This window comes from Balaenoptera acutorostrata, chromosome 3 (assembly GCF_949987535.1).
Source record: "Balaenoptera acutorostrata chromosome 3, mBalAcu1.1, whole genome shotgun sequence".
NCBI lineage: Eukaryota > Metazoa > Chordata > Mammalia > Artiodactyla > Balaenopteridae > Balaenoptera > Balaenoptera acutorostrata.
The window spans coordinates 85,070,353-85,091,890 of NC_080066.1; the positions used below are offsets into that span (position 1 = coordinate 85,070,353).

Here is a 21,538-nt window from a genome sequence, read left to right on the forward strand (position 1 = left end):
TTTTGGTCATGGTTATACCATGATAGATATGGGATTGGGTGTATGGTTATATTACGAACTAAGTTGAAGATTGTTCCTGCTACTTCTTTTCTCTGAAAGAGTTCACATAAAATTGGATTGATCTGTTCTTTGAAAGGTTGATAGAATCTTCCAATAAGATCTTCTGATGCTGACTTTTTTTTGGTAACAAGATTTTTAACTCTAGTACTGATTCAGTTTCTTTAATGGTTATAGAACCATTCAGACTTTCTATTTTGCCACATATTAGTTTAGGCAAGTTGTTTATGGTTCTAGCTTACAAATCCCTCTTGTTTTGATACATAAGGCTGTCCCTTTTTTATTGCCAGCTCAATTATGAATTTCATTAAAAAATTAAATTATAAATACTTATATTAGGAGGACTTCAAGTTAGTTTAGACTTCCAGCTTGCCAGAACCAGAACCAGATATGAATTTCTTCAACTTTACTAGATATTGTCCCACAGCTCTTCAAAGTGGTTGCACCTATTTATACTGCCACCAACACTGTTTGAGAATTTCCGTTGTTCAACAGGAATCTTACCAATACTTAGAATTGTCCAGTTCTTTAATTTTTGCTGGTCTTATGCCTATGAAATTGTAGTTTTAAATGGAATTTCTCTGCTTTTTGGTAAGGTTGTGCATCTTTCCATTGGCCATTTGAGTTTTATCTTCTGTAAATTGTTCATATCTTTTGACCATTTTTCTAGTGGGTGTTTTTCTTCTAATAACTTGTAGGCATTTTAACATACTCTGGATAGTAATACTTTGTCAGTTATAGGTATTCAAATATATTTTCCCATTTTACACCTTGTCTATCGAAATTTTTCAGGTGCTTTTTCAGGACAGAGGTTTTTATGTTTATATATAGAATTTGCCAGTTTTTTTCTTTGTAGTTTGTATTTTTGGTATCTTGCTTAAGAAATTCTTTGCTATCCTAAGGTTATAAAGATATTCTAAAAGTGGTAAAGTTTGCTTTTCCCAATTATATATTTAATCAATCTATAATTGATTTTGGCATATGGTGTAAGGTAGAGATCTACAATTTTTTTCCACGTGGATGGCTAATTGTGGCAGCAGCATTTATTATCATAGATTCATTTCTGTGGTATGTGTGGGTCTGCTTCTGGGCTTTCTTTGTTGTCCCCTTCTTACATTTATTTGTCTTTCCCAGCATCACTACTGTAATAGTTTAGTTCTCATCACTTTTTTTGTAAATCTTGATGATTGTAAAGTTAAGTCTCCCTTCCTCATTCTTCTTCAGGAATGTCTTGGCTCTTCTTAGCCTTTATCTTCCATATGAATTTTAAGATAAGCCTGTCATGGGGCTTCCCTGGTGGCGCAGTGGTTGAGAATCTGCCTGCTAATGCAGGGGACACAGGTTCGAGCCCTGGTTCTGGGAAGATCCCACATGCCGCGGAGCAACTAGGCCCGTGAACCACAACTACTGAACCTGCGCGTCTGGAGCCTGTGCTCCGCACGCAACAAGAGAGGCCACGATAGTGAAGAGGCCCGCGCACCACGATGAAGAGTGGCCCCCACTTGCCACAACTGGAGAAAGCCCTCACACAGAAACGAAGACCCATCACAGCCAAAAATAAATATAAAAATAACTAACTAAATAAAAGATTACTATTAAAAAAATAATAAATAAATAAGACACTTACATTTAAAAAAAAAAAAGATAAGCCTGTCATGTCCTTTGAAGAATCCTATAGGGATTTTGGTTGGAATTTCAATGAATTTATATATTAGTTTGGGAAGGAAATGAAAATTTTGCATGTCCCCATTTATAAACATGGTATATCTGTTTTTGTTTAAATCTTCTTTTATGTCCTTTAATAGAATGTAATAATTTTTCCATATAAAGCATGCTTCTCTTTTGTTAAGTTTATTCCTAAATTTTTTTTTTTTTTTGGTATCTAAAAGGTTGTCTTTTCCACAAAATATTTTCTGATTGAGGCAATTGATATTTGCATAATGTGTCTTATAGTCTTATGTCTTATAGTTTGAACAGTTCCAATGTAGACATTATCTGTGTTATCTGTAAACATTTTAGTATTATTATTGGCAAATAACAGTTTATTTCTTTTCAATCTTCATTTCCCTTTCTCCTTCTTTTTCTTATTGCACTGGCTAGGACCTCCAGAACAAAATTAAACAGGAGTAGTAACAGAAGCCTTCCTGTTCTTATTCTTGATCTCAAAGGGAGTGCTTCTAATGTTCACTACTAATGATGAGGTTTGTTCTATGTTGTAGGTAGATATACATAAAACTAATTTTGAAGTTCTGATTGAAGAAGGAAAAATAAATGTACAAAAAATTCAATCTGAGCCACAAATTGTAGATATTAACTTTGGATTAGGGAGAGATTGATATAAAATTCACAGGGGCTTCCCTGGTGGCGCAGTGGTTAAGAATCCTCCGGCCAGGGCTTCCTTGGTGGCGCAGTGGTTGAGAATCTGCCTGCCAATGCAGGGGACACGGGTTCGAGCCCTGGTCTGGGAAGATCCCACATGCCATGGAGCAACTAAGCCTGTATGCCACAAGTACTGAGCCTGTGTTCTAGAGCCCGCGAGCCACAACTACTGAGCCTGTGTGCCACAGCTACGGAAGCCCGCGCACCTAGAGCCCGTGCTCTGCAACAAAGAGAAGCCACCGCAATGAGAAGCCCGTGCACCAAACGAAGAGTAGCCCCTGCTCGTAGCAACTACAGAAAGCCTGCGTGCAGCAATGAAGACCCAACACAGCCAAAAATAAAAATAAATAAATAAATAAATTTATTTAAAAAAATTCACAGGAACACTAGATATTTGACAACAGCTCAAATCTATCTAGGAAAAAACAACTCACAGAGAACCCTAACCATGAAACATCAAATAAGTACTTATTTCAGCCGATTAATTTCTGAGAGCTAGAGGAAACGCTAGTGAAGATCACAGAAAGGAATCATGGAGAAAATTCTGAGAACTGTGTTGAATTTATTTCAGAGCATTTTAGAATTGTTCTGGAGGTGTTTTCTGACCCAGGATTTCTTATGGCTGGAGAAATTGAAAATAACTAGGGACAGCTTAGAAATTAGCTCTGATAAGAGAGAAGTGGGATGGCTTTCGAATCTCCATACATTTCTGGTGATAACTTTTCCCTTGCACTTTTACAGAGGACTTGGTCTTTTTGTAAAGGAATTAAGTGATCATCACCTAGCCTTTTTCCTTCCTGGCTCATTTTCTGCCTACTTATGTATACTGTTCTGCCTTTTGGGAATCTCTGACTCCCAAAGCTATCTTCCTGGTTCCTTATTTAGGCCTGTTTTTCCCCACTTTAATTCAGCATTTCCAAAATTGTAAAAATTCTGAGAAAAAAAGGGGTTCCATGGTCAAATGAGTTTGGGAAATATGGTGTCAAGCAAAATCCAATATCTTATTTTACTACAGGACTTATAGAGCCTTCAGTATCCTAACGTGCACTGTGAGTCTCCAAAAGGGAAGCATATATCGCAGTGTTTCTCCAATTAATTGATCATGGAACCCTTTTCAAACAACACCTAATAATACTTTATAGAACCCAGTTCATTAATTTTCAAATAAAAACTTCCAGTTCTTCAGTAAACTTTTCTTTAGTGGAAGACATGTTATATGCTATCTCTCTACTAGACTGTCAACTCTGAGGGCAATTTCTCCTGTTTTCTTGAAGTATTACCTGATCTCATTTATATATTTAAACTCTGGGGTTCTGCCTCTTTCTTAGGCCCTGGGATAGGCACACTGGATACCACCCAAGAGTTCATCTATGGCAGACTCTTGCTAAATTACCTAATTTAGCTTTCAGGATCTTTTTACTACACCTCAATTCAACCACTCTTGATGCTTTATTCAAGGCACTGAGCTAGGTAGGCACTGCTGGAGCTAAAAAGGATGAGTAAGATCTAGTTATACCTCCCAGGAGTATGTATAGAGGAGATAAGACAAGTACATGACACAAAACACGAGTTAAATGCTAAACAAGAGGTACAAACCACCTTGATATTCAATGGAGAAACAATAACAATTGGGCAGTTGGGGGAGGGGGACAGGTGGGAAGAATCAGGAAAGATGTCATTTTGGGATGTTTCATTTGGGATGGACCTTAATATTTTCTTAAATGTAGACAGAGAGTATTGGAAGAGTGGGGTTACAGGTGGAGGGTATAGCATATGCAAGGCATGAGGGTAAGAAGTTCAAGTGGCAGGAGTATATGGAGTTTGCAGGATGAGTTGTAGATGGGGTAACGGCCAGAGCATGAATAATAAAAATGGAAATAAGAGTTGAATGCCAGTGTGAGTTAATACTGCTGTCCACAGGGAGCCACTGAAGAATTTTTGAGCGGGAGGGTGACTGGGGGTCCACGTGTTCCTCCCCCACTCTCGTCCTGTCTCCTAAACTCTAGTTCCTTTGCCTCTGTCCAGCACAGCAACATATCAAAACTTCAGCCAATGAATCAAACCTCCAGTCTCCTAACCTGCCTGTAGGGTACTTCCTCCTGGAGAGCTGTCCAGAGTACAACAGAATCCTGAGCGCTAGATTCTAGTAAACGCACACCCACTCTGTGTAGAATACGATCGGAAGCCAGAAAGTTGAGGAGAGGGTGTTCAGATAAAGACTACAAATAAGAGGTCATTGATGGCGTTAATGACAAAACTTTGGGGAGTCATGATTTCAGGGTATTAAAGAGGAAACATAAGAAAAAATTGGGTGCAGATAGTAAATTCTAAGCAGTGAGCCAGGAGAATGGATGGTAGCTAGGCAGACTTTCAAGGCAGCACAGGACTAAAATTGGCACTGGTGTGCAATGAAGAGTGAAAGCAAAGCAACTGGAGGGTTAGTTTGAGGTCAGCCACCCGGCCTTAGAAGCACTATCCCCCCTGGAGTGTTGAGTACACCGGACCCTCCAGGCTGTTGAGATGGGCCTGGAGAAACTGTGTGTGTTTAATGGTCTTAATGTTTTCTGTGAGGTCCTGGGGTAATCGGGTGGGAGCGGTAAGTACCCTTGGCTGGGGGAGCTTGAAGGTCTGAGGAAGCGGGCGCCTGCTGAGGAATCAATAAAGTAGGCAGAGCAAAGCTTTGGTGTTTTGCTGTGTGCAGGGCAGAGCTCTAACCAGGCTGTGTCGGCCCGGCGTGGGGTTCCCTCCGGGGCCGAGGGCGCCTAGGGATGAGGCCCCGTAGATCCACGGCGAGGGGCCTTGGCGCGCCCCGCTCCTCGCACCGCAGGGCCAGCTGGGTCCCGGCGCGCAGGGTGGAGCCGGGGCGTCGGCTGGGCAGCAGCCGGAGCTTGTTTCGCTCTCCTCCCTGCAGGTGCGCCGGGGAAGGCGGGACGCATAGGAGCAGGTGCCCGCCATGGCCGGCCCGCAGCTTTCCGCCGCGGCCTCCAGCCCGCCGCCCCCGCGGAACGGCCTTCCGCAGCCCCTGTGAGGAGGAAGAGGAGGCGGTGGCGGACGAGGCGCCGCCCTCTTGGCGAGCTTCCCGACCCAGCGGCCTCCGCAGGACCCATGGCTGATTCCTCGCCCGCGCGGTCCCTGCGGGCAGGGGGACCCCGCGCGCCCCGGCCCTCGGCCCCCTCGCCGCCGCCGCCGTCGCGCTCGCTCTCCGAGGCCGAGGAGGCCGAGCTGTCGCTGAGCCTGGCGCGGACCAAGACCCGCTCGTACGGCAGCACGGCCAGCGTGCGGGCGCCGCTGGGCGCCGGCGTCATCGAGCGCCATGTGGAGCATCGGGTCCGCCCCGGCGACACGCTGCAGGGCATCGCGCTGAAGTACGGAGTCTCGGTGAGCAGCGCTGGCGGCTGCGGGCGGGGGCGCAGCGAGTAGCGGGGCGTGGGGGAGGGAGCCAGCCGTCCCCCGGCGGCTCGGCCCCGAGCGCTCGCCCAGCGCGCGCTGCCGGGACAGCTACGGTCGCCAGAGCCTGTCTTGCAGCCAGAGGGGCGGGCCGCCAAGGCTCCCTCCCCGGGTGGGTGCATCCAGTTCTCGGTGCCCTGCCCGCACTCGGACCGGATCTGCCGCGTGAGGAAGGAAGGCCAAAGAGGACCAGGGCGTTGGCACCCTGGGAGCCAAATTCGCCCGATTTTGAGTCCCGTTCGTACTGCTATATATTTCCTGAAAGCCGAACTGAGGTGCGGACTTGGGCAGAGAATTTTGTTTTCTGGGTAAACAAGCGCTGTGATGAGTCAGGAAGGGTACAGTTGTTCCCGCAGGATGGTTCTGTTTCTATTGATTATGCTTCTTTATTTAGAAGTGAAATTACACCCCTGGGCTCACTGGCAACTGTGAATGTGACTCCTGTCGCTAAGCAGCGGCCAAGAATGTGGTCTAGGTGAGCTGCAGAGCTGTGTTTATTATAAATTTATAAATGTGTGTGTCTTGGGCCTATTGCATTACACCTCTAGGAAGAACATGGAAAGCTGAGGGAACATACTGTTTCATTAAAATTACTTATAATTAACTCTGAACTATGTGATGGCCTTTTTACATTTGAGTTCTATATCAGTTTTCAATGTTCTTTCCTGAAGCACCCTAGACAGCAATGGGAAGAAAGGTGATCTTATCTTTATCTTTCTCTTTAAGTGAAACTCTTTTTGGCCCTTCACCAGTGACAGAGACTGAGTCATCTCCTTTGCACACCCACGCTGGTATGTGTTTACCTGGCAGGTCCTTCTAGCCTTTAAACATTTTGAGAGCAGGGATCTTGCTGTGCAGGCATGTACTGAAGACTTCATGCCATGGTTAGTCCTATTCCGCCCTCTTGGGAGTTTCTAAATGTGAACATAGAACTTCAATTCTTGTATTTGCGTTCATGGGGCCTGGTTTGAGTCAGAGCCAGAGGAAAGCAGCGTTGGGAAGTATCAGCAGCTACTTTCTGCTGAATGCCTGCTGCATTTGTCTTGTTCCATCTTGTTCTTATTCAATTTGATTTTCCTAGTAAGCCTTGGAGATAGGTGTAATTAATCTCCTTTTTACAGATGTGAAGGTGGATGAGAGGTAAGGATATTTTCCAAGTATGCTTATTCATTGAGACCAGCTTGAATTAGCACAGTGACAAAGCATTTGCTTTGCCCTAGGTATTACTTCTGATATCCATCCTTATTTTTATCCTAGTCTTAATCAAGAGCTCTCTTAGCATCTGAAGAAGGGAGGTCTTTTTTGTCTGGTTTATGTGCATCTTATCTACTAGGCCAGGCTGACTGCACCTAGGAATCCATGATACCCAGAGAAATGTTGTTTCCCTGGTCCCTACCCACAGCAATCTCTCTGCATCCCACTGCCCTCCATGACTTCATTTGGGTTGCTTAGAGCTCCCGAACATCTGCTCACTGCGGTTCTCCACCTTTGATCAAATGCTTTCTTTCTTTTTTTTAAAATAAATTTATTTATTTATTTATTTATTTTTGGCTGCGTTGGGTCTTCATTGCTGAGTGTGGGCTATCTCTAGTTGTGGCGAGCGGGAGCTACGCTTCGTTGCAGTGCGCGGGCTTCTCACTGCGGTGGCTTCTCTTGTTGCGGAGCACAGGCTCTAGGCGCGCAGGCTTCAGTAGTTGTGGCTCGCAGACTCAGTAGTTGTGGCTCGAAGGCTCTAGAGTGCAGGCTCAGTAGCTCTAGAGCACAGGCTTAGTAGTTGTGGCGCAGGGGCTTAGTTGCTCCGTGGCATGTGGGATCTTCCCAGACCAGGAAGATTCTTAACCAGGATTGTTAACCACTGTGCCATCAGGTAAGTCCTGATCAAATGCTTTCTAATTCCTGTTTTCACTGATGTAGATCCTGTTACTTATAAATTTATCCCTTTTCATTAAAGCGTAAATCAGGTTTTTCATTACCTTTATAAAGACTTGATTTTAAGATGTTAAGCTCAAGTGTAATGAATTGGGAACTATAATCTGTAGCCGCAGACAGTCTGTTTCAGGGTTTCTCAACTGCAGCCCTATTGATACTATGGACTGGATAATTCTTTGTCTTGGGGGGCTGTTCTGTGCATTGTAGGATGTTTAGCAGCATCTCTGGCCTCTGCCCACTAGATACCAGTAGCACTGCCCTCCTCTCCCCCATCCAGAAATGGCCAGATATTCCCTGAGAAGCACTCACTGTTGGTTGAGAATCACTGGTTCTCATTTACTTTGGACCCTGAACTCTAGTTGATGCAATTGTTAGAGACTCTTTCCACTGGTTCTATAGAACGAGTGAAAGTGAAGATAATCACCATAACAGTGAAGTGATATTCTTGCAGATATTAACTACAGACATTAATCGGATTTACTCATTGAAATTGATATTTTAGGTGGAAGTTAAAAAGGCAGAAATGTTTTTTTCATTCCCCGGCTGAACAGAAAGAAGTTGAGTGAGTTAAGTTTCTAATATTGACTGCCAAGATCACCCACATCGTATTTCGACTGTTTTTGGTTTTTTTTTTTGGCTGCGCGGCATGGGGGATCCTAGTCCCCCCTCCCAGCCCCAGGGATCCAGCCCATGCCCCCTGCAGTGGAAGCTGGGAGTCCCAACCACTGGACCACCAGGGCAGTCCCACCCACATTGTATTTAAATTCATGTTTAAAGGAGTAGGTGATGAGATGTTGGAAATTTAGAGCCTACCTTGAACCTGCTGGATCAGAATATCCAGTAAAGGAGCCCAGGAATGTTCCTGTTTTACAAGCAGGGCCTCTTTGCTCTTTCCCAGTGCACTGCCCCTTCTTGGGGTCTTTGCCTTTGCTGTTGCATCCATCTGTTGGGAACACTTTCCCTGATAGCTGCATGCAGGGCCACAGGTACGTGCAGATGTGGGACCTGTGTAGTCACATAGGCCCTATGCTTAGAAGAGCCCTGCACTTAATGCTCTGCTGTTGCTGTCTTGAAATTTTTAATAATTTGTGAACAGATGCCCCACATTTTCACGTTTCTCTGGGACCTACAAATCACGTAGCTGATATTGGCTGTGTGACTTGCTGCCTCACTGCCTTCAAGTCTGCGTAAATGCAGACCACTCCATGTCAGACTGCAACCCTCCCTCATCCCAGTGCCCCTCCCCCCTTTCCTGTTTTGTTTTCTCAACAGTGTTTATCATTCATCTGATTTTTCTTTCCTCTTTTTTTCCAGCTTCTACCTTTCTGGTGATACATTAGTGAATAAATAAAAATCCATGCCCTCATGGAGCTTATATTTTAGTCAGTGGAGACAGTTAGTAAACAAACAAATATGTTATATATCAGGTATTGATAAGCAAAATGAAAAAAAAATTAGGAAGGGAAAGGAGACAGGGCTGCTGGAGGTGGCTGCAATTTCAAATGGTGTGGCTGTGGAAGACCTCACAGAGAGAAACTGAAACTGCTGGGGATGAATTGAGAAACTATTAAATGTAATTCAGATCTCAGACACAGACGTTGGGCTGGAATTTCCTGGGCTTTGCTTATCTCCACTGAGACATTAAGTCTCCTCCCCCAACCCAGTATTCTAGATTTTGCTACAGCTTTTGTGGTGATCCCAGCTCCTTTCAGTTGGAGGCAAGCCTCTGGAGGGAACTGACCAGCTCCAGGCAGCTGCTGTGAACTTTTTGTTAGGAAGCCCTGTATATATAAACAGAAAGTGGGTGAAAGGCAGTGAGGGAAACTGTTATTTGCACAAACTTTTTCTTCATCTTTTTGTTCCCCCCTGGAAACTTCCCTGTCCTCTACCCTCTCCAGACCATTGCCCCCCATATCCTGAGTCATTTCCTATCCAATTTTATTCCCGGGGTCTTCTCTTTCTCCTCCAATGAGCTGCTAAGCCCACTTGCTTCTTCACACTTCTCCTATCAGATGTCACCTTGCTGAGAAAAGGTGAAATGATTATCATTTTAGGGGGAGCAAGTGCAGTGAGTTAGAAATATAAGTGTATATAAATCTTTTGTGTTTATAACTTTAGCTTCTGCTCTTGCTGGAAATTGTTGACCTTTGCTGGTCAAAGGGAAGAGAACCATAACTAAATAGTGCCACCTGTAGTAAGAAGTATGGTAAAGTAGCCCTTAGTAGTTTTAGGTTTTAATAGATTCTCATGCATTCTTTATTTAAAAACAGCTTTATTGATGTATAATTTACATATTACAGAATTCACCCATCTTAAGTGTACAATTCAAGGACTTTTAGTAAATTTACAGAGTTGTGCAACCATCACCACAATCCAATTTTAGAACAGTTCCATCACCCTGAAAAGATCCCTTACTCCCCGTTCTCTTCTATTGTCCCAGATAACCATGAATTAGCTTTCTAATCTATAGATTTGCCTTTTCTGGACATTTCATAAATGGGATCTCATGTATTCTTCTGAGATAGCATGGAGAAGAAAAAATCCTTTCCCTTATTAGCACATGGCAATGGAGGAGGCTGATCGCCGCCAACACCTAGCACTTAACAGGAGACAGTGGGGTGAGGAGGTTGAATCCAGCACTTACTAGAACATGATCTTGAGAGAATGCTTTAATGTTTAAGTCTTTTTCTCTATAATGATGATAATAATCAAATGAGAGTTGTGTGTGTATGGAAATATTCCATAAGCAACACAGTGCTGTGTAAATGTTAGTTATCATGGGTCCTGAAATGTTTTCAGAACAGTTTGTCTTTTTTTAAGGAATGGAGAGGAAGAAAAAGAAGCTTTGAATGTTGCATTCCCAGTTAGGCAGGTGGCCTAATGAAGCTGATCGAAAGTAGCCTTTGGGGAGAGTTCTTGATCATGCCCAGCAGCAGCTATTGAGATAACTTGGGGGCAGGGGACATTTTGTGAGTTCCCTCCAGAGTGAATTCACCTTTACAAATGTATTTACAGGGGAGTCATTTTAAACAAGTTGTTGATGGTATTTGTTCTACCTGATTTCACCACGGTGGACCTTGTGGCCATCCTGTCAGCTCTTACTTGATTATTCCATAAATTGTTTCTTAGTAAGCAGATGGTAAATTTCACTGAATCATGCTACTCAATCCTGATTAGGAGAGCTTTAAAATGAAAGCATTTTGTTGCTGTATCTCCCCCACTAGTCATTCGCTCTCAAGAAACAGAGGGTAGTTCTGCATTACTTTGAAAAGGTCACACTTTCTATTCACAGCATTCATTGGGTAGTAGGAAATATTGAACAGAGGGCAGGTGGTAAAGCTGTAGGGTTTTTCAGCTCTTCCTTGTATTGGATCATGACTTTTCTTAGATTTATGTGAGGTGAAATTCCCAGAACACTAGAACCATCCAAGTTCAGATAAAAGTATAAAACATTCCAAAGCAAATTAAAACATCATTTCACTGTTTGGGATTATTTATATTTCTTATCTGTGCTATTGCAGTTTCTTCCATAACTGGGCTTCCTGTTTCCACTAATGCCTCTTTCTTACCAATCCATTTTCCATAAAGCTGCTGGAGTGATATTCAAATCATGTCACTCCCTTCCTTTACCCTCCAATGGCTTCCCATCACATTTAAAGTAAAATCCAAATTTTATTTATTATATGAGTGGCCTGCAGCTTGCTCATTACTCCCTATTTCAGCCACACCATTTTTTCCTGCTCTGGGGCCTTGTAACTACTCTTTCTGGAAGGACTCCTTTTTTTCTTTTTCCCTGGCTTTTTGCGTGGCTGGTTTCATTCCTTAACTTCACTACTGGTAATAGAGTTTGGAGCCTATGGTTGTAAAGGAGAACAAGTTAAGATCAAATTAAATACCTTATGGAAAAAAACGCTCACACCTCAGGGCAGTGACAAGATATTATGTTATTCATCTGGGCTTGTTTATATGAAATTTTCTTTATATATTTTTACTTTGTGGGAGAAATATTTTTTATGGAGAAAAAATTCCTACCTCCTTCCTTCTCATTTGCTGAATACATGTTAGGATCTGCCCTTACTTGCTGCTTTCTCACTTTTAACCAAGTTTAATGATAGTTGCTAACATTTTTGAGTGCTTCCTGTGTGCCATGCATTGTTCTAAGTGTTTTACATGAATTAACTCATTTAATTCTCATAATAATCATATTGTGTGGAAAGTACTATTTTCCTTACTTTACAGAAAAGAAAATAGACATAGGGGATGATTAGAAAGTAGTAAAGCCAGGATTTGAACCTAGAAAGTATGGCCCCAGAGCCCTTGTTTCTGGCTACTACCTTATATTAACCTCTTTTATCTGTTTTCACCTTCAGTTTCAAATCTGCCCAGCCTTAGATTGGTTCCCACCTTGATGCTAACTATGTCTGGATATCCCTGATGTCCTTGATGCTGGCAACCATGTGTCATCTTAGAGTCTACACCATAAGGGTCAACATACACCTTAAATGCTTTCTGGCAATGCTGAGATGGAGAAGAAGCAGTCCCTGACATTGGGAAGCTCATAGACTTGTTAAAAGAGGCAGTTCTATTGGTGAATCAATGGTAGAATGGCATGCACGAGAGCTAGGAGAGCCCTGCCCTTCACTCCCTATGGACTCCCTGACTACACCCAGCCTTTTACTCAGTCCATTTGTCTTGTGCTTCCTGTCTTCGGCCCCTTGCCTGGCTATGATGGCCTGTCTTTCTCTGAGTGATGGATGTATCAGGGTCCCCACAGAATACGTTTAGCGCACTCAGAGGATGTGGCCAGAGAGGGTTTAATGCAGGGACATTTACAGAAGTGTGAATAGGATTAAGAGAACCAGGAAGGGATGGTGCAGCACCCGAGACTAGCAACAGCAGGGAGACATTACCCCTAGGCCTGAGGGCCAGGGGAAGGAGTGGGGTACCCGACACCGAGGAGAACGGGAGGAGTGGACAAGGGGCTGCCTGGTAGGAACTCTGCTGTGGAGGGATGCACACTTAACTCCCTTGAGTCTCCCTTTCTTCATCTGTAAAAAGGAGGTGATAATATCTAGCTTGCAGTACTGTTAGCAAAGTTAAATGAGGTAACATATGTAAATTCCATCCCCCCTTTCACCCCTACCTGCTATCCCCATTTCTTTGATTTGGAGGAATTCACAGGGTATGAAAGAGTTTGAAGTTTTTTTTTTTGTTTTTTTAATGTCTGGAACATTTATATTAACATATTTCCATACATATTTCCATACAAATACAAATATAAGATTTTTAGAAATTTCATGTAATGTCTGAAACATTTATATTAACATATTTCCATACAAATAACCCAATGAAAGTTTAGTATTAGTTGTTTTGTTTGTTTTTTTTTACTGCAGGTTCTTATTAGGCATCAGTTTTATACACATCAGTGTATACATGTCAATCCCAATCGCCCAATTCAGCACACCACCATCCCCACCTCACCGCTGTTTTCCCCCCTTGGTGTCCATATGTCCATTCTCTACATCTGCGTCTCAACTTCTGCCCTGCAAACTGGCTCATCTGTACCATTTTTCTAGGTTCCACATACATGCATTAATATACGATATTTGTTTTTCTCTTTCTGACTTACTTCACTCTGTATGACAGTCTCTAGATCCATCCACGTCTCAACAAATGACTCAATTTCGTTCCTTTTTATGGCTGAGTAATATTCCATTGTATATATGTACCACAACTTCTTTATCCATTCGTCTGTTGATGGGCATTTAGGTTGCTTCCATGACCTGGCTATTGTAAATAGTGCTGCAATGAACATTCGGGTGCATGTGTCTTTTTGAATTACGGTTTTCTCTGGGTATATGCCCAGTAGTGGGATTGCTGGGTCATATGGTAATTCTATTTTTAGTTTTTTAAGGAACCTCCATATTGTTCTCCATAGTGGCTGTATCAATTTACATTCCCACCAACAGTGCAAGAGGGTTCCCTTTTCTCCACACCCTCTCCAGCATTTGTTGTTTGTAGATTTTCTGATGATGCCCATTCTAACAGGAGTGAGGTGATACCTCATTGTAGTTTTGATTTGCATTTCTCTAATAATTAGTGATGTTGAGCATCTTTTCATGTGCTTCGTGGCCGTCTGTATGTCTTCTTTGGAGAAATGTCTATTTAGGTCTTCTGCCCATTTTTGGATTGGGGTGTTTGTTTCTTTGATATTGAGCTGAATGAGCTGTTTATAGATTTTGGAGATTAATCCTTTGTCCGTTGATTCATTTGCAAATATTTTCTCCCATTCTGAGCGTTGTCTTTTCGTCTTGTTTATGGTTTCCTTTGCTGTGCAAAAGCTTTGAAGTTTCATTAGGTCCCACTTGTTTATTTTTGGTTTTATTTCCATTACTCTAGGAGGTGGATCAAAAAAGATCTTGCTGTGATTTATGTCAAAGAGTGTTCTTCCTATGTTTTCCTCTAAGAGTTTTATAGTGTCCAGTCTTATATTTAGGTCTCTAATCCATTTTGAGTTTATTTTTGTGTACGGTGTTAGGGAGTATTCTAATTTCATTCTTTTACATGTAGCTGTCCAGTTTTCCCAGCACCACTTATTGAAGAGACTGTCTTTTCTCCATTGTATATCTTTGCCTCCTGTGTCATAGATTAGTTGACCATAGGTGCGTGGGTTAATCTCTGGGCTTTCTATCTTGTTCCATTGATCTATGTTTCTGTTTTTGTGCCAGTACCATATTGTCTTGATTACTGTAGCTTTGTAGTATAGTCTGAAGTCAGGGAGTCTGATTCCTCCAGCTCCATTTTTTTGCCTCAAGACTGCTTTGGCTATTCGGGGTCTTTTGTGTCTCCATACAAATTTTAAGATGATTTGTTCTAGTTCTGTAAAAAATGCCATTGGTAATTTGATAGGGATTGCATTGAATCTGTAGATTGCTTTGGGTAGTATACTCATTTTCACAATGTTGATTCTTCCAATCCAAGAACATGGTATATCTCTCCATCTGTTGGTATCATCTTTAATTTCTTTCATCAGTGTCTTATAGTTTTCTGCATACAGGTCTTTTGTCTCCCTAGGTAGGTTTATTCCTAGGTATTTTATTCTTTTTGTTGCAATGGTAAATGGGAGTGTTTCCATAATTTCTCTTTCAGATTTTTCATCATTAGTGTATAGGAATGCAAGAGATTTCTGTGCATTAATTTTGTAACCTGCAACTTTACCATATTCATTAATTAGCTCTAGCAGTTTTCTGGTGGCAGTTTTAGGATTCTCTATGTATAGTATCATGTCATCCGCAAACAGTGACAGTTTTACTTCTTCTTTTCCAATTTGTATTCCTTTTATTTCTTTTTCTTCTCTGATTGCCGTGGCTAGGACTTCCAGAACTATGTTGAATAATAGTGGTGAGAGTGGACATCCTTGTCTCGTTCCTGATCTTAGAGGAAGTGCTTTCAGTTTTTCACCATTGAGAATGATGTTTGCTGTGGGTTTGTCATATATGGCCTTTATTATGTTGAGGTAGGTTCCCTCTATGCCCACTTTCTGGAGAGTTTTTATCATAAATGGGTGTTGAATTTTGTCAAAAGCTTTTTCTGCATCTATTGAGATGATCATATGGTTTTTATTCTTCAATTTGTTAATATGGTGTATCACATTGATTGATTTGCGTATATTGAAGAATCCTTGCATCCCTGGGATAAATCCCACTTGATCGTGGTGTATGATCCTTTTAATGTGTTGTTGGATTCTGTTTGCTAGTATTTTGTTGAGGATTTTTGCATCTATATTCATCAGTGATATTGGTCTGTAATTTTCTTTTTTTGTAGTGTCTTTGTCTGGTTTTGGTATCAGGGTGATGGTGGCCTCATAGAATGAGTTTGGGAGTGTTCCTTCCTCTGCAATTTTTTGGAAGAGTTTGAGAAGAATGGGTGTTAGCTCTTCTCTAAATGTTTGATAGAATTCACCTGTGAAGCCATCTGGTCCTGGACTTTTGTTTGTTGGAAGATTTTTAATCGCAGTTTCAATTTCATTACTTGTGATTGGTCTGTTCATATTTTCTGTTTCTTCCTGATTCAGTCTTGGAAGGTTATACCTTTCTAAGAATTTGTCCATTTCTTCCAGGTTGTCCATTTTATTGGCATAAAGTTGCTTGTAGTAGTCTCTTAGGATGTTTTGTATTTCTGTGGTGTCTGTTGTAACTTCTCCTTTTTCATTTCTGATTTTATTGATTTGAGTCCTCTCCCTCTTTTTCTTGATGAGTCTGGCTAATGGCTTATCAATTTTGTTTATCTTCTCAAAGAAACAACTTTTAGTTTTATTGATCTTTGCTATTGTTTTCTTTGCTTCTATTTCATTTATTTCTGCTCTGATCTTTATGATTTCTTTCCTTCTGCTAACTTTGGGTTTTGTTTGTTCTTCTTTCTCTAGTTTCTTTAGGTGTAAGGTTAGATTGTTTACTTGAGATTTTTCTTGTTTCTTTAGGTAGGCTTGTATAGCTATAAACGTCCCTCTTAGAACCGCTTTTGCTGTGTCCCATAGGTTTTGGGTCGTCGTGCTTTCATTTTCATTTGTCTCTAGGTATTTTTTTATTTCCTGTTTGATTTCTTCAGTGATCTCTTGGTTATTTAGTAACGTATTGTTTAGCCTCCATGTGTTTGTCTTTTTTACGTTTTTTTCCCTGTAATTCATTTCTAATCTCATAGCGTTGTGGTCAGAAAAGATGCTTGATATGATTTCAATTTTCTTAAATTTACTGAGGCTTGATTTGTGACCCAAGATGTGATCTATCCTGGAGAATGTTCCGTGCGCACTTGAGAAGAACGTGTAATCTGCCGTTTTTGGATGGAATGTCCTATATATATCAATTAAATCTATCTGGTCTATTGTGTCATTTAAAGCTTCTGTTTCCTTATTTATTTTCATTTTGGATGATCTGTCCATTGGTGTAAGTGAGGTGTTAAAGTCCCCCACTATTATTGTGTTACTGTCGATTTCCTCTTTTATAGCTGTTAGCAGTTGCCTTATGTATTGAGGTGCTCCTATGTTGGGTGCATATATATTTATAATTGTTATATCTTCTTCTTGGATTGATCCCTGGATCATTATGTAGTGTCCTTCCTTGTCTCTTGTAACATTCTTTATTTTAAAGTCTATTTTATCTGATATGAGTATAGCTACTCCAGCTTTCTTTTGATTTCCATTTGCATGGAATATCTTTTTCCATCCCCTCACTTTCAGTCTGTATGTGTCCCTAGGTCTGAAGTGGGTCTCTTGTAGACAGCATATATATGGGTCTTGTTTTTGTATCCATTCAGCCAGTCTATGTCTTTTGGTTGGGGCATTTAATCCATTCACGTTTAAGGTAATTATCGATATGTATGTTCCTATGACCATTTTCTTAATTCTTTTGGGTTTGTTTTTGTAGGTCCTTTTCTTCTCTTGTGTTTCCCATTAGAGAAGTTCCTTTAGCATTTGTTGTAGAGCTGGTTTGGTGGTGCTGAATTCTCTTAGCTTTTGCTTGTCTGTAAAGCTTTTGATTTCTCCATCAAATCTAAATGAGATCCTTGCCGGGTAGAGTAATCTTGGTTGTAGGTTCTTCCCTTTCATCACTTGAAGTATATCATGCCACTCCCTTCTGGCTTGCAGAGTTTCTGCTGAGGAATCAGCTGTTAACCTTATGGGAGTTCCCTTGTATGTTATTTGTCGTTTTTCCCTTGCTGCTTTCAGTAATTTTTCTTTGTCTTTAATTTTTGCCACTTTGATTACTATGTGTCTCGGCGTGTTTCTCCTTGGGTTTATTCTGTATGGGACTCTCTGCGCTTCCTGGACTTGGGTGGCTATTTCCTTTCCCATGTTAGGGAAGTTTTCGACTATAATCTCTTCAAATATTTTCTCTGGTCCTTTCTCTCTCTCTTCTCCTTCTGAGACCCCTATAATGCGAATGTTGTAGCGTTTCATGTTGTCCCAGAGGTCTCTTAGGCTGTCTTCATTTCTTTTCATTCTTTTTTCTTTAGTCTGTTCTGCAGCAGTGAATTCCACCATTCTGTCTTCCAGGTCACTTATCCATTCTTCTGCCTCAGTTATTCTGCTATTGATTCCTTCTAGTGTAGTTTTCATTTCAGTTATTGTATTGGTCATCTCTGTTTGTTTGTTCTTTAATTCTTCTAGGTCTTTGTTAATCATTTCTTGCATCTTCTCAATCTTTGCCTCCATTCTTATTCCGAGGTCCTGGATCATCTTCACTATCATTATTCTGAATTCTTTTTCTGGAAGGTTGCCTATCTCCACTTCATTTAGTTGTTTTTCTGGGGTTTTTTCTTGTTCCTTCATCTGGTACATAGCCCTCTGCCTTTTCATCTTCTCTGTCTTTCTGTAACTGTGGTTTTTGGTCCACAGGCTGCAGGATTGTAGTTTTTCTTGCTTCTGTTGTCTGCCCTCTGGTGGTTGAGGCTATCTAAGAGGCTTGATGGGAGACTCTGGTGGTGGGTAGAGCTGACTCGAGTTTGAAGTTTTGAAACCTGTATTAAAGTCTAGCTTCTTCATCTGCTGGTTGTATGATGATTCCATGATACATAATCTCCTTGAGTTTTGTTTCTTTTATTTGAAAAGTGGATCTTCAAATACCTAATCCGTAAGGTAGAAAAAATAAGATACTCTATGTAAAGTGCTCCCTACCTCTTTTCCTTACCTGTCCTACTTCTACCCATTCTTCAAGGCCCATCTAAAGTCAAAAGAATCAAAATCAGAACCCCACCTTCTCTGTGAGGCCTTTCTTAATGACTGCAGCCCCAGCCTACACCATTCTTCCTAATTCTCGTTGTACTTTTTTCTTTACCACCTCCTGTATCCATTAAATTTACCGAACACAATTCTAGAGATGGGAAGCACTCCATAAGGAAAATCACAGCACTAAGAATTTTGTTTTTTTAAATCAGATAATAGAAATGTTAAAATAAGATTGAAGTGTATTAAATAAGGGCTAAATATTCTACATTTTTTAACTTCAGGGATTTAAGGCTGCTTGGTAAAAGCTGCCTTGTAGGGGAAATAATATAGCAGGGGAAAAACTAGTCTTTCTTCTTATAAAATTGTGAAAGAATTTTCTGGCACCTCTTGAAATAACCGGGGGTATCTGGGGAGGTGACTAACCCCGAATTAAGAATTTCAGATCCAGAGATAGCATTGCACACATTTTGCTTATGAATATTTTATTTTGTGTTGTGTAATAAACCCTACTTTTGGATTTATTTATATGTAACTCTGTTGCTTTTTTAAAATATTTTAGATGGAGCAGATTAAAAGGGCAAATAAACTGTTTACCAATGATTGTATATTTCTGAAGAAAACTTTGAACATCCCAGTTATATCAGAGAAGCCTTTGCTGTTTAATGGACTTAACTCGATAGATTCTCCAGAAAATGAAACTGTTGATAGTTTTTCTCATGAAGAAGACCTGGTAGCGGCTGGGGAAGACCTTTCCCCTCCCAGTCCTCAAGAATCTGATGCTCAGCCCATGCAGCCCAAGGAAGTGTCAGCCAGAGATTTCCTGCAGAGGCTGGACTTGCAGATTAAGTTATCAACACAGGCAGCCAAGAAACTAAAGGAAGAGAGCAGGTAAAAATATGCTGCAAAAATGTCAGAGGCTGAACAAATTACTCTTAAGATGTCCTTGCTTGGTCAAATTCTCTTTTCTTTTTTTGCTTTAAAAGCTAGATTTTAATTCTAGACAGGCATTTTTAATGTATAAAGTCTAAACAGAGCCACTGCATTCTGCATAAAGCTTTATCTGTGGCAGTGCTTTTGTTTTTGTTACTTCTTATAAAAAGTTTATTTCTTTGCTTTAATAGCATAACTATCCAGCTAGCAGTTCTGGAGAGCATCCAAGTAGACATCTAGTTGACACCATCAGAGGAAGCAGTGCCCTAGAGAATACTTGTAAAATACTGTTCTTTATAAAACTTGCCAAAGACATTTATTACTTGTTACCAGGTGTTTCCTATATAAGATCTCATGTGAGCTTTTTTTCTTTGTTCTTTAATTTGGTACTAGGGCAAAATTTTCTCTCTCCTATAGAATTGGCTTCCTTCTTCCTTTATCATTCCAAGAATGGCACAACCTATTGTGTTTTCTTTTTTGCCCTGGCTATGAGGAAGCTTGCAGCCAAAACTGGTCCTCAGTTCAACTACTACAATATTGCTAATGGTTAATATATTTGTATCCTCCTTTCCTTAGTCGTGATTTTTAATTTCTATTTTATTCATATTATATGTATGCTATTTGTTGTAGGTACCTCAAATCCTTTTGAGAAAGAGGTAGAATATTAAAAATATAAACAAATATAAATGTGAATATAATTAATTTATAATTTAATATAAATTTATATAATATAAACAAATACAAATATATAACAAGTACCATTCTTTATTCCAATAACTGAGACAGCAGTAAAATGGGGACAATGAAGTATTCCTTAGTGAGTGTTTGCATTTCGTACAACTTTCAAGGCATGCATGATATTATAAGTTGATATAACTCCTGCCCTTCTTTGGCAAGTGGATATTAAGTTGTATAATGAATATGTGTGTTAGTTTTCTGAGTACAGTTTTTAAACACTGATTTATGCTGTGTTTCTTTTTTTCAGAGATGAAGAAAGTCCCTTTGCAGCTTCCCTCTATCACAGTTAGATGATCAGGGGGCATAATCTAACCTGGGTTAAGAGATGGTTAGATCATAAAGAAACCAACAACTGATGATGATTCCAAAGCATCCCTTTTGGATTCTCATGGCATACATCTTTAAATCACGATTAAGTAGTTCCACCTACGGCAATTGCACTGACGTTACTAGCTCCCTCTGGCTTTCTATGATTTTCAGTCTTTATTATGGCATGATAGCAAAATTGTATCTTAAAGCTCATCACTTTTGCAAGCGGTGGTAGTTTTTAGACTAGCTTTTGTAAATACTAGTTGACATAAAGCCACAAAGACTGTTTACATATTCAAGGTAAAAATGTTTATTTCCTGAGAAATCCTAATTATGTGAAAAACATGGTTGCTGTTTAAGTGATGCTGATTTTGCTATGTGTTTATAACTTAAGTGCTCTATATATATATATTTCGATATGTATTACATATTCTGTATTACTATAAAGAAACAAATTTTGTCTGCTATTTTGTAAAAATAAACTCCAAAAGTCTGAATGAGAAAATAAACTATGTTTTCATATTTTAGTCTTCAATTTTTTTCAACAAATGGGAATATTAAATTGATTTTTAAATTATAGTTTTATAGGTGACAGCTTCTCCTCGACTTTAATGGTCTTTATTATTATTACTGCAGTTTTGAAAAAGGTTTCAATAATCTAAAAGCAAATACATTGCAATTACTAGTAACCTTTGCATTTAAATAATATCTGACTTGGTGTGTTTCAGATACAGTGAAAACATGGAATATATCAAAAGAAGAAGTAAACAACACCATGACTGGATACACTGGTGAATTTTAGCTTAGATTTCATTGATAAGTCACTTTATAGAATGTTTTACAGCATTTTTACAGCAAAAAAAAATTTTTTTTGCTCTCCATTTCTATTCAAGTATCAGGTTAAATAAATCTTTAAGCTTCCACAAAAATTCCTTGTATTTATCCCTCACCAACATCGCAAAAGGAGTCTGCTTTTTGTGAGGCAAGAAGGACCTTGTTTCCCTTCTCTTCTCCCTCTTTTCTTTT

The 21,538-nt window shown here is 40.3% G+C and overlaps 1 protein-coding gene across 5 annotated transcripts; it reads left to right on the plus strand.

The window, feature by feature from the left end:
* The first annotated feature begins 4,974 nt into the window (after positions 1–4,974).
* On the plus strand, positions 4,975–21,035 carry LYSMD2 (LysM domain containing 2). 5 transcript variants are annotated; one of them, XM_057544516.1, is made up of 4 exons: positions 4,975–5,032; positions 5,348–5,814; positions 19,095–19,423; positions 20,451–21,035. In XM_057544516.1, exons 2-4 carry the CDS (start codon positions 5,542–5,544, stop codon positions 20,491–20,493), a joined length of 645 nt encoding a protein of 214 aa, XP_057400499.1. In that variant the 5' UTR covers positions 4,975–5,032; positions 5,348–5,541; the 3' UTR covers positions 20,494–21,035. The 5 variants fall into 5 exon arrangements, with proteins under 5 accessions (XP_057400499.1, XP_057400500.1, XP_007194940.2 ...); XM_057544517.1 differs by lacking the exon at positions 4,975–5,032 and having other exon boundaries at positions 5,338–5,814; XM_007194878.2 differs by lacking the exons at positions 4,975–5,032; positions 5,348–5,814 and adding an exon at positions 5,828–6,158.
* Positions 21,036–21,538: the final 503 nt, after the last annotated feature.

Excerpts from the sequence above, each read along its gene's own strand:
- LYSMD2 (XM_057544516.1), top strand. The coding sequence starts at position 5,542 with ATGGCTGATTCCTCGCCCGCGCGGTCCCTGCGGGCAGGGGGACCCCGC. Across the intron at positions 5,815-19,094 it reads CGCTGAAGTACGGAGTCTCG|ATGGAGCAGATTAAAAGGGC; the intron begins GTGAGCAGCGCT and ends AAAATATTTTAG. Across the intron at positions 19,424-20,450 it reads AAACTAAAGGAAGAGAGCAG|AGATGAAGAAAGTCCCTTTG; the intron begins GTAAAAATATGC and ends TCTTTTTTTCAG.